The following is a 13054-nucleotide window of genomic DNA, read 5'->3' as shown; positions in this document are numbered from 1 at the left end:
ATCCATTTAATGAATTTCTGTATTTTATGAATAGATACTGTAGCTTTGTTCATAGCTCTAATTTTTATATATATTTTAGAGTGTGGCCAACTTTCATGTAAACTGTTAACAACCTTTCTCCCTCAGGAATTCTCTGCCTCTAGCACAACCCACATTTCTATTCTAAATGCCATTGCCATAGTTATTTTCTTAGTTTAACCCTTTGACCAAGCAACTACTTTCCTTAGGGTACTTTGGTAGCTCACAGTTACCCCACACATCAATTCTAAGAACTCAGCTTTATCCGAAGTATTTTCACTAAGCTAAGTTTATTTTCACAAACTCTCTCATTTCCTTTATACCTTTTGCTTCTCAACTGTTTTCTTTTACTCTTGTATTCGATAACACAACTGCGTAGCAATCTTTTGATCTCGTTGTTGTTTTTTCTCGAACTTTTCTCTCCTGCTCAACTTAGATGACTCAAGCAGATTTTGAAATCTCATTTTTATATTGATTATGGAGTTTGCATACTCTTCCTCCCACCACCCCCCTTTTGGGTTAAAAGGAGTAACAAAAGAGTAGTTTTTGTCATTTCTTAATTTTTAGTACAAAATGATTTTTTTCTCTTTCAGAGACATGCTAAGACACTTTTTATAAGGCTTGATCTTTTATATGTGGCTGTAATTTTTTGCTATTAGAGGATTTTGCTTCATACTACAATAATGATTCATGCTGTATTTACATTATAGAGGAAAGAGTTAACTGGCAGTTTAATCCATAGACTCCTTTTGGGCAGGGTTTGTCCCTAGTTTTGTTCACCACTGTAAATATGAAAATAAGAGGAATGCTCAGAGTACATTCAGCATAGTGACTATGTTGAATGAATAAATGCCTGAATCACAGCTTTTTAAAACTGATGTTAATAAAGAAAGTAATTTGTGGTATTCTTACAAATTGGTTAGCTGGTTCCTGGAATAGTTTTCCCTTTTCTAATGTATTTTTTTAAACAAATCTTCTAGTGTCTCCTCAGACAAGGGAAGGTCTCAGAAAACTCCAACTTCTCCCCTATCTCCAAGTTCCCAGAAACTGTTGCAGTTTGACGTTCCAGGAACTTCATTAGAAAAATCTAAGTCCTCAGTTATAATGCCTCCAACTACAGCAGGATTCAAGGCTAGTGCAGCTTTTCCTGATATGAACATGGCTGCCAGCAGAGCAACTACAGAAATGATGACTTCAACACCAGGCAAGTTGACCCGTGCAGTTATAATTCAAAAAATAAGTTTACTTATTTTGGGGGAAATTTGTTTCAGTTGAATTATAGAAAAATAGTTTTACAAATCGATGTGATTACTTTTTGAAGTTTTAAACAGAAACTGAACAGGAAAATAAATATTAAGCATCAGGGATTCAATAGTGGTGATTTTTCCTATCTTGCCAGCATTAACAAAAACACTGAAAAATGTATGCCATGTATGTACTCCCTAAGTGTTTATAGGTATATATGTATGTACATACCCATGCATGTCCATACTCCCCCCCACGCAACCCGCCCACACACTCACAAGAAGTAACTATTAAAAGACACTGTACTCCTAAGTCACTGTCTTTGTTTTTGGCTCTTAAAATTAGAAATGAATTTTAGAAATCTGAGATGCAATTTAATTTCATGTGCAATTTCACATTTGGCAATTGTTATGCCCTCTAGGTTCTAAACGTTTTTCTCCTGCTGGCCTCCAGCATCGAATGACAGCTGAACTGAGCTACTTGAGTGCCATTGAGGAGTCAGTGCGCCAACTGTCAGATGTAGAAAGAGTTAGAGGCATTTCACTCGCTCAGCAAGAAAGTGTGTCTTTGGCTCAGATCATAAAGGTGGGGTTTTCTTCTTTAGCTTTCTTTGTGTTTCCACCCTCCCTCCATTTTCTTTGCTATTTAAAATAATATTAAAAAGTAATAATCTTAATGGTGAATTAAAAGAACATAGTAGGTGGTCACTAAGTATTTTGATAAATGGTGGTTATGTTGAGAAAATAGCCCTGGGTTTAATGTAGTCACTGAGTTGTAATAGTTTAATATCTTAGAATTAATAGTTGATCACTTCTTTATCTTGAAGGCACAGCAGCAACGCCATGAAAGAGACTTGGCCCTTTTGAAATTAAAGGCTGAACAAGAGGCTCTGGAGTGTCAGAGACAGTTAGAAGAAACCCGAAACAAAGCAGCTCAGGTACCTTATTTTGCAGCAAAGTTATTAAACCTAAATTTGTATCTTTGAAAACACTTTAGTATTTTTTAAAATTATATAGGAGTAAAAAAGAAAAGATGTAAAATATGTCATATGGGTTAATTTCATGTCATTTGATTCTTGTCACAACCCTGTGAAATTAAGTAGTCAGGATGTAGCCCCAGTTTAATAAGTGGAAGCTGAGGTAACTACGTGGTAGTTACTTATCTACAGTCACATCAACTCATAACCAGTGGAGTTAAGACTTAAACTCCAGCAGTGATTTTTAAGACTTCCTATTTTAAACCCATTGTTCTTTTTGTTGTTGTTGTTGTTGTTGTTTGTGTGTGTGTTTTTTGTAAGGCATTTAATCCATGAAACAGAACTTCTGACATGACAGAAGTTTTCTTTTTACCCTTTTATTTATAGGTCCATGCGGAGTCATTACAGCAGGTGGTTAAATCACAACGGGATGTAACTGAAGTCCTACAGGAAGCAACTTGTAAAATAGCTGCTCAGCAAACAGAGACTGCTCGCCTCACCACAGACGCAGCACGCCAAATCTGTGAGGTGAGAGCCACTGGATACCATTTTCTTCTTAGTTCTTTTTAGTCAGTCTGAATAACTTTGGCCTTTTATTGCAGTGTCTTGAACATTTGAACTTATCGAGGCAGAAAAAAAAAGATGAACTCTAAATTTCTGCCCTTGAATAACTTTTTAAAAAGATATTAATTTGCCCTGACCAGTTTGGCTCAGTGGATAGAGCGTCGGCCTGAGGACTCAAGGGTCCCAGGTTCGATTCTGGTCAAGGGCATGTACTTTGGTTGTGGGCACATCCCCAGTAGGGAGTGTGCAAGAGGCAGCTGATCAATGTTTCTCTCTCTCATTAATGTTTCTAACTCTCTATCCCTCTCCCTTCTTCTATATAAAAAGTCAATAAAAATATATTTTTAAAAAGATATTAATTTTATTGATAATTTACAAAAAATAACATGTACCCATTTTAAGTATACAGTTTGATGATTTGACAAATATCTAGATACCTGTATCTGCATATTTCTACAGCTTATCTTCCCATCCCTATCCACACTACTATAATCAGTATTTCCAACCCTCTAAAAAGTTCTCCCATGCCCCTTTGCAGTCAGTCCCCAATCTCAGTCCAGGGAGCCACTGGTCTGCTTTTGTGAAGATGTTTCATTTTTACCCAGGGTTGTTAGTGTCTTTTATAGTATTGTTAGTGCCAAGGACAAAGCTAGAAATAGTTTTACTACGTGTCTATATAGGATATCATAATCAATAGATATAGTTTCAGTTTATTTAAGCAGTTATCTTTTAGGATTGCTTTTGAAATGATTGATATTAATAAGCCATGAACCTAATATATGTTGGATATTGTGGAATTGTGCAAATAAGTATAAAGTGACATCTCTTTTCTCAGGGAAATTTTAGACAACATTAACAAAGATTTCAAAAACACTTCAGGTCATCAAGACAGTGGCTGAAAAAATAAAAAATGGATAACACACGCAGCAGTGGCACTAGTGGCTAAGAGTAGGGAAAACGTACTCATGTTGTTCCTCAGAAAAGTCTCGGATAGGAAGCAGTAATTGAATTGATTCTTGAAGGAAGATTTAATTTTGGTTTACTATGGCTCATTATATTACTTAAATGTTTTCTGTCTAATTTGTAGATTGTTATAGCTGGGTGAAACCTTAGAAATCATGTTGTATTCATCTCTGTATTTTTATAAGGAAGCTGTTGAGACTTAAAAAGTCTAAATGACTTGCCTATAATATTTACCTGTTACTGCAGAATTTGCTCTCTCTCAATCCAGTGATCTTCCCAAGACACTCTGCTCCCTCTCAGTTCATCTACTTTTGCCTTGTGTGTTCATATTTAGATGGCAGAGTTGACTCGAACTCATATATCAGATGCCATTACTGCTTCAGGAGCTCCCCTAGCAACGCTGTATGACCACCAGCGGATACATGCTCCAGACTTCGTGAAGCAACTGAGGACCAGAGCTGAAACAGATAGGTTAATATTCAGTCATTCTGCAAATATAATGAGTATCTACTGAGTTCCAGGCACTCTTGTAGGTGCTGGGAATACAGTTTTGGGCATACAGTCTAGAGTAGGGGTGTCGAACTCAATCAGAGAAGGGGCCAAAATCTAAAATCCAGCCTAAATCGTGGGCCGAATGGTTTACTGAACAGTCATAAACTGTCATTGTGATGGAAACGCAGTGGAGTGCAGTGATGACAGCGCGGTGCGGGCCACATTGCAAGGCCTGGCGGGACGGATTTGGCCCGCGGGCCTTGTGTTTGACACATGTGGTCTAGAAGATAGGTAGATGTTATTCAAATAGTCACTTAAGGAATGATCACTGTAACCTAAGGTAAGTGTTATGAAAGAAAGGACAGTTGTCTCTGAGATACATAACAAAGGAATTTGAATAGCTTGTGAGTATAAGAAGGTCAGAGAAAGTTTTCCTGAAGAAGTAAAGCTTATGGTAAGAATCAGTGGGTGAAAAGGAGTTGGTGTTGTAAAGGAGGTAAAGAATATACAGGTCAATACATGTAAAGGTAAGAAGAGAAAAGGAAGGAAGACCAATGGCATTGGAGGCAGAGAGCAAAGGGGAGAATGGTAGATGATGCAGAGATCACATCATGGTAGGGCCTTGGAGACCGTAGCATTTTGTTTATTCTAGAGCAGTGAAAAGCCATTACAGAGTGTTTTAGGCAGGGCTGGGTAATGTGATCATGTTTTGTGTGTGCCTTTTTTCTTTTACACCACATTTTGACTATCTCTAATTCATAGATTTTAAGTCTGTTCACATTCATTGATACTTGGGGTGATTTGTGCTTATTGCTCATACTAGAAAAGAAAGACTCTTTTCTTAAAAAATCCTCACCTGAGGAGTGATATTTTTTTTCTATTGACTTTTAGAGAGAGTGAAAGGGAGAGAGTAGGGAAGGAGAGAGAGAGAGAGAGAGAGAGAGAGAGAGAGAAATCTATTGGTTTCCCCTCACACACACACACACACACCCTGATGGGGTGGGGATTAAACCTGCAACCCAGATACGTGCCCTTGACCAGGAATCAAACCCACAACACTCTGGTGTGCAGGCCCACACCAGCCACTGAGCCACACCAGCCAGGACAGAAGATATTCTTTAGTGTGTTATACATCCTTTTCATAAATGAATGCCTTCAAATACTTTTTAAGTTTCATAATTCCTGTTCATTCAAGATTTTATCTAATACTGTTGAGCAGTATTAAAGTCTTAGTCCTATTAGAGACTTAAATGTTGAACCAGTTTTGCTTTGTTTTTATAGGAAAAGTCAATCTGTTTCACTCACTAACAATAATGAAGGAACCCCTGACTCAAAGCATCAGAAGTATTCTTCATATGATAGTTATTCTGAGTCTTCAAGATACAAGAATCACGATAGAAGGTGAAAAGAGGGTTTTGTTTTAATGTTTGTGAGTTTATTTGAACCAGACTGTCAACAATTACCAGGAGATAAAGTCTCAACACATTGAGATAATGATCCAAGAATGGCAGTTCTTGACATATTTTACACATTCTGAAAAGAGTTTGATGTAGTAAAGTATGATAAGTAGATGACAATTGCTTTTTCTTTTTTTACTTCTCAATTTTATTTCTTTAAATGAAAGTTTTATCTTCCCCATTTAATTTGCAAAACAGTTGTTTCATAACAATATATCTGCCATTTCTTGAGAACCTATATTATATAAGCACTATATAAATTTGTTTTTTTATACTTTACCTTTCATCCAAGTTACCCTAATGTTAACATTTTACTTATATTTGCTTTAGCAAGTACAACTTTTAAAGAAGGTGATAGAGATCAACACCATCTAAGGTTGCAGATATTCTATTGGATTGGCAATTAGAGTTTAGGTAGAGGTTAGAAAAGAGTAGTTCCAGTAGAGTAGTTGGAATTGAAGTGGATTGTGATAAATCGTGATATTGATGAAAAGTGGGGGGTGGAAATACCAAGTAGAAGCCTCTTTTCAGTAGCTTGGGTCTTTGTTTTTATATTGTTGTTGTTTTTTAGTTGATATCACAGAGGAAATCAGAGGGAGAGATAGAAATAAACATCAAAGAGAGAGAGAGAGAGAAAGAGAATGATTGATCGGCTGCCTCCTGCACTCCCCATGTGCCTGCCTGGGATTCATACTGTGACTTCCTGATTCATAGGTTGACACTCAACCACTGAGCCACGCAGGCTGGGCCAGTAGCTTGGTTTTAAAATGAAAGGAAATACGGGTGTGAGAGCCTTAGAATAGTGGTTGCCCAGTGTGACCAGTTAATCATGAAACCTTTCTCTCTCCTATTCATCTTTTCTAAAAGTTTGTTCTCGGGCTTACCGTATGTCTACTTACTATTTTTATGCTTTATATTGCTCCTTTTATCATTTTGTATCTTGATCATAACCTTTATTTCCTTAGCCAAATAAGTTTACTTTGAAGTTATCCTTATTTTGTTGCCTTTTTAATTTGTTTGTTCATTTTTATAACATTCATAAACAGAAGTAGTAGTGGTAGCAGCCGTCAAGAAAGTCCTTCAGTTCCATCTTTGAAGGAAAATGAGAAGAAACTTCATGGTGGAAAGACGGAGAGTTCTATTGATGAACAGGTTCAGACTGCTGCGGATGATTCTCTACGAAGTTACAGTGTACCATCTCTTCCCGATGAGAAAGGTAACTTCCTTGCACATATATGTATAATTACTTGATTTGGGAGGCTTCCAGAACCCTTTAAGATACTTTTATACATTTTATAATGAATATTATATTTAGATATAGCTGTCTATAATTATGACAACCTTAATTAAATTAGATCTTATTGGGTCGGCAAGTAAGTAATTGCGGATTTTTTAAAGAAAATCAAAGACAATTTTTTCATGGAACTAAATAACTTTATTCTGTAATGTATTGCCCATTTTGATCAATGACCTCTTGCCATCTTTCAGGCAGCATCATAATCCCACGTTCAAAAAACTTCTGGTTTTTATTAGCAAAAAACTGAATCAGGTACGATTTGACATCATCATCATTATTGAAATTTTTACCATTCAAGGAGTTTTGTAAAGATCGAAACAAAAAGTAATCAGATGGTGCAAGGTCAGGACTATATGGTGGATGTGGCAAAACATCCCAACCAAGCTCCATTAATTTTTGCCGAGTGACCAAAGATGTGTGTGGCCTTGCATTGTCATGATGGAATACAACACCTTTTCGATTTGTCAATTCGGGCCGCTTTTCTTCAACTGCATTGTTTAATTTCGTTAGTTGTTCAATGTAGACATCAGAATTGATCGTTCGGTTGGGTGGTAAGAGTTCAAAGTAGACAATTCCTTTGTAATCCCACCAAACTGATAACAAAACCTTCTTTTGATGAATATCAGCTTTTGATGTTGTTTGAGTTGGTTCACCTGGCCTGCTCCACGATCTTTTCCACTTGATATTGTTGTAAACAACCCATTTTTCATCGCCAGTTATCAGTCGTTTTAAAAATGGATCATTTTCATTACGTTTCTTTAGCAAATCGCAGCTGCTAATGCGTTGCGTTAACTGTGATTCTTTCAGTTCGTGAGGAACCCATGTATCGAGTTTTTGAACATAGCCAAGTTGTTTTAAGTGATTTTCAATGCATGTATGTGATACATGAAGCTTCTCTGCAATCTCACGTGTTGTACTGTGACAGTCCGAATTGATTATTGCTTTGATTAGGGCGTCATCAACTTCAACTGGACAACCAGAGCGTTTTTCATCTTTGAGTGAAAAATCACCAGAACGAAATTTGGCAAACCAATTTTGACACTGCCGTTCTTTTAAGGCTTCGTCACCATAAATAGCACATAACTTTTTATGAGCTTGCGATGCGTTTTTCCCTTTGTGGAAATAAAAAATCAAAATATGATGAAAATGTTCCTTTTGATTTTCCATTTTTCAACGAATGCCAAACGAAAACTACAAAACAGATCAAAAAACTTTTTTTACTGATTAACAGCTGAATAGCCAACTATCAAATAACAAAATGTGTTTTACATTTTTACTACGTCTGCAAACCTAAAAATTCAACTGAAGCCATATATGTGTGAAACCCGCAATTACTTACTTGCCGACCCAATAGTATCTAGAAGTGAGGTGCTGCCATAACAAATACTAAAAATGTTATCATGCCTTTAGAATTGTCTAATGAGTAGAGGTTAGAAGTTTTGAGGTACATGCTAGAAAAAGCCTACATTGGCTTTCAGACCTATTGGTAGGAATATGGGCATTAAAGGTGATTCTGATGAGCCCAGCTGGCATGGCTCAGTGTCTGAGTGTGAACCTGTGAACTAGGAGGTCAGGGTTCAATTCCCAGCAGAGCACATGCCCAGGTTGCGGGCTTTATCCCCAGTGGGGGGCATGAAGGGGGTGGTCGATCAGTGATTCTCATCATTGATGTTGCTGTCTCTCTCCCTCTCTCTTCCTCTCTGAAATCAATAAAAATTATTTTTTTAGAAGAAGAAATAAAAAGGAAGTTAAAGTGATGAATTTGGGTATTTAGCTGAGGAAATTTCTAAACCAAGTGTTAAAATCATGATCTGGTTTCTCATTGCTTAAAGTGTGAGAGGAAGATACATTGAAGGAATTGTTAGGCAAAAAAGAAACAGAACCTGAAGATTTGGAAAACTCTCAGCCTATCCATATTGTAAAAAAATGAGAAAACAGCCGAAACTGGTTTGGCTCAATGGATAGAGCGTCGTCTTGGGGACTGAAGGGACCCGGGTTCGATTCCGGTCAAGGGCATGTACCTTGGTTGCGGGCATATCCCCAGTGGGGGGTGTGCAAGAGGCAGCTGATAGATGACTCTCTCTCATCGATGTTTCTAACTATCTCTCTCCCTTCCTCTCTGTACAAACTCAATAAAATATATATTTTTTAAAAAAATGAGAAAACATGTTCTGGAGAGAACGCCAAGGGTGTGACTTGTCAGTCACCCCGTAAAGGGATTACCCCTGATTTAATCAGCCATCTCAACAGAAGCCGGGACTATATGCCAGCAGACAGTGCTAATTTGGATTGAAGGGCAAGAGAAGGGATGCAATTTAGGAAGATTTTCAAACTTCTGGGATTCCCCTGGATAAGACTAGAGCTACCCAGCTGTGAACATGCCTTATTCTTCAAGAAAATAGAAGACTGATCCTGCAGTTGATTTATATATCAGCAGGGTAGCTCCTGCCACCACAGGCTCAGAACACGAAGGCCCCAGTATAAGGCTGTCCACTCATTGGTTCCAGAGGGTGGGGCCAGTTGTCCAGGCTGCCCCTGCTCAGGGCCTCGGGAGCAAAGCCTATGCCAGGGGCTGAGTGGGTGCAGCTACCACTCAGGGATGAGGGGGCAGGGCCATTCTGGTGGGTGTGGAAAGCATGACTGCCACCTCTGCGGGCTTGAAGGGCAAAGCATCGAGCCAAGGGTGATTATTTTTGAGCCTTAAAATCTAATGGAATTTGCTAGATTTTGGTTTTGCTGGAGACCTACTACCCCTTTCTTCTTTTGATTTTTCCCTTTTGAAATAGGACTGTCTATTCTACACTTATCCCACCATTGTGTTTTGAGGCACATAACCTTGTTTCACAGGTTCGTAGCTAGAAAGAAATTTTGCCTCGGGAAACCTTGAGTTTTTCCCATATCTAATTAGATGACATTTAGATGGGACTTTGCATGTGTAGTTGATGCTGGAATGGGTTTGGAGGCCCTTGGGATGGCTTGAATGTATTTTGTAAGCAAGAAGGAACAAATTTTGGGGAGCCAGAAGATGGAATGTTAGGGACTGAATTCTCCGCAAAATTTCTATCTTAAAGAACTCCTAAAGCTCAACAACCCAATTAAAAAATGAATAGTCACTTCATTGGAGAAAATATACAAATGTCAACTAGACATAGGAAAAGTATTTAATATCATGTATCATTAGGAAAATGAAAATTTAATCACAACGAGATACTACAACATACCTGTTAGAATGGCTAAAATCCAAAAAACTGACAACAAATGTGTGGTAAGAATGCAGAGCAACAGGAGTTTGCTTGCATTCATTGCTGATGGGAGTACAGAATGCTATTTTGGAAACAATATTTTATAAGGACCCAGCAATCATGTGTCTAGGTATTTACCAAGTGGCTTAAAAACATATGTCTACACAAAAACCTATCACTAATGTTCATAACACTGTTATTCTTATTTGCTAAAAACTGGAAGCTATAAGATGTTTTATGAGGGGAATGGATAGACTGGTATACCTATACAATGGGATATTAGTCAGTGATTAAAAGGGAGAAGCTATTGCTTCATGCAACAAAATGGTTGCATTTTAAGTGAACTTTAGTAAGTGAAAGATTACATATTGTATGATTTCATTTATATGAAATCCTGGAAAAGTCAAAACTACAGGGATTTTGGTTCCCAGATGTTAGGTGGAAGAAGAATGATTGACTATGAAGTGGGCACATAGCACAGGAGAACTTTCAGTATGAAACAGCTGTTATGTAAGGTATTGCACATTCATATAGTTGTATGCACTGTCTGATGCTATGCATCTATCAAAACCTAGAATCATACATCACAAAGAGTAAACTAAATATACACATCAGCCACACCAAACACCCTCTCCCTACCCTCGTACCAGGATAGAATGTAGCCTGTGACCATTTCTCAATTTTCTATAGGGTATTAGTTTTCTAATTGATTTATAGGAGCTCTTTGTAAATTAAGTACATTACACTTTTACCCTATTTCTTGTACTAATATTAGATATTTTAGAGTTCTTTACTTGTTTGTAAAATAAATGAATTTTGTTTATTTCATGCTTACTGCTAGTGATTAATTATATGAGTTTTTTATATTATCTCATAAAGAGGCAGCAACTGCCATTAATGGAGTATCTACTAAAAATTGTTAAAATGATAAAATCTACTGCTCCATATTCTTTTAGATTCAGCTTCTATTGTAACAGAATATTCCCTGAAATTTGATGAATCCATGACAGAAGATGAAATAGAAGAAAAGTCATTTCGATCTTTACTGCCTTCTGAGAGTCATCGCAGATTTAATATGGAAAAGAGAAGAGGCCATCATGATGACTCTGATGAAGAAACTTCCCCAGAAAAGACTACACTGTCTTCTGCCAAGGTGGGTTTCAGTGTGCCCATAGAGATACTTCATAAGTAGTTGTGAATGTGTTCTCAAAGTTGTGAGGATACATTTTGTACTTGAACTCAATTGTTAGCTATCAAAATGATTTTCCTAAGATACCAATTTTATGTTACATTTTTGCTATAAAATTAGGCTTTGCCTTCCTTACAACGTAGAATACAAACTTATTCCTAAGGCCTTTGAGTGTCTGAGCCAGTGTTATCTCTTTAGCTTTTTTACTTGTTCCACTCTTAAAAAATTTAATTGCATTTAAAAATTTATATGTATGTCATTCTAAAATGTAAACTTGTGGATAATAAAGACAAATTCTTACCATGTTTATATCCCTGGATCAGTACAGGCCTTAAAGTGGTTGTTTATTAAAATTCAATGGCTGGCTGCCCTAGTTGATTTTGCTCAGTGGATAGAGAGTCAGCCTGTGAACTGAAGGGTCCCAGGTTTGATTCTAGTCAAGAGCACATGGCCAGGTTGTGTGCTCGATCCCCAGTGGGGAGCATGCAGGAGACAGCCAATCAATGATTCTCCCTTGTCATTGATGTTTCTATCTCTCTTTTCCTCTCTCTTCCTCTCTAAAATCAATAAAAATATATTTTTAAAAAATTGAATGGCTGAATAAATTAGCAGATGAATGTTACTCCCTCTTGTGCCTTTTGTGAATAATGTTTTCTACATGGTTGTCAATATAAAAAAAAAAAAAAAAGAAGTTTTTATTGATTTCAGAGAGAAAGAGAGAGGGAGAGAAACATCAGTGATGAGAGAGAGATTGATCAGCTGCCTCCTGCATGCCCCCTACTGGGGATTGAGCCTGCAATCCAGGCAGGCACATGCCCTGACTAGGAATTGAACCGTGACTTCCTGGTTCATAGTTTGACACTCTATCACTGAGCCACACCAGCTGGGCTGTTGGCAACATTTTTAATTTATTTAATTTTTTTATTTATATAATATTTTATAAATGCATGCCTCTCTTTTTTTTCTGCATACCTCCTTTAATGAAGTAAATTATGTTCCAAAAGGTTTAGATGATGATAAATTCAAAGTAAACTCTCTGTATTAGGAGCTGAGCATGCCATTCTCAGGAGGACAAGATAGCTTTTCTAAGTTTACTATGGAGATGGTTCGACAGTATATGAAAGAAGAGGAAATGCGGGCAGCTCACCAGTCTTCGCTTCTGCGTCTCCGTGAAAAAGCCTTGAAGGAGAAAACTAAGGCTGAATTAGCCTGGCTAGAGCATCAGAAGAAGTAAGTTTTTTCAGTGAGCAGAGTTTTCAGTGTTTAATTTCTCTCATTAAAACCAAATGCTTTGAACAGAGGCCAAGCCCAGAGCAGCCAGGCCCAGAACAGCTCGCTCCTCGCCTGTCCCTGCCCCACGGCTGCCTCTCAGACATGGCTGGAAACTTTTTGGGGAACTTTAGGGTCTGCTGAATCAAGTGATGAAGGCTTAGATCTGGATGTGTTGAGTTAGTAAGGGCTGGGGTGTTGATCTGTGAGTGCCTTGGGTGTGGCCTGGATGAGGCTGGTTGACCTATTTGGAGGTGTCTTTTGTGTGAAATGTATCATTGGGCATGTGGTGGTATTGTTGATATGAGAAAATGCTAAGTAACTGATTTACTATCTGAAAGG

General features: G+C 37.6%; 1 protein-coding gene across 4 annotated transcripts in view; it reads left to right on the top strand.

The window, feature by feature from the left end:
- The window catches only part of CEP350 (centrosomal protein 350), a 102654-nt gene that overhangs the window by 47620 nt on the left and 41980 nt on the right, over positions 1–13054 (top strand). For all 4 annotated transcript variants that reach the window (XM_045583170.1, XM_045583171.1, XM_036441967.2 and 1 more), the window contains 9 exons: positions 999–1222; positions 1685–1848; positions 2090–2200; positions 2627–2767; positions 4101–4237; positions 5540–5659; positions 6762–6931; positions 11211–11407; positions 12489–12673. In XM_045583170.1, coding sequence (XP_045439126.1) covers positions 999–1222; positions 1685–1848; positions 2090–2200; positions 2627–2767; positions 4101–4237; positions 5540–5659; positions 6762–6931; positions 11211–11407; positions 12489–12673 — 1449 coding nt within the window. The remainder of the gene's footprint in view (positions 1–998; positions 1223–1684; positions 1849–2089; positions 2201–2626; positions 2768–4100; positions 4238–5539; positions 5660–6761; positions 6932–11210; positions 11408–12488; positions 12674–13054) is intronic.

Source organism: Pipistrellus kuhlii, unplaced genomic scaffold (genome assembly GCF_014108245.1).
Source record: "Pipistrellus kuhlii isolate mPipKuh1 unplaced genomic scaffold, mPipKuh1.p scaffold_m20_p_18, whole genome shotgun sequence".
In the NCBI taxonomy this organism is placed as follows: Eukaryota; Metazoa; Chordata; class Mammalia; order Chiroptera; family Vespertilionidae; genus Pipistrellus; species Pipistrellus kuhlii.
Note: the sequence above shows the minus strand (reverse complement) of the source record. Positions and strands in the feature narration are given on the sequence as shown.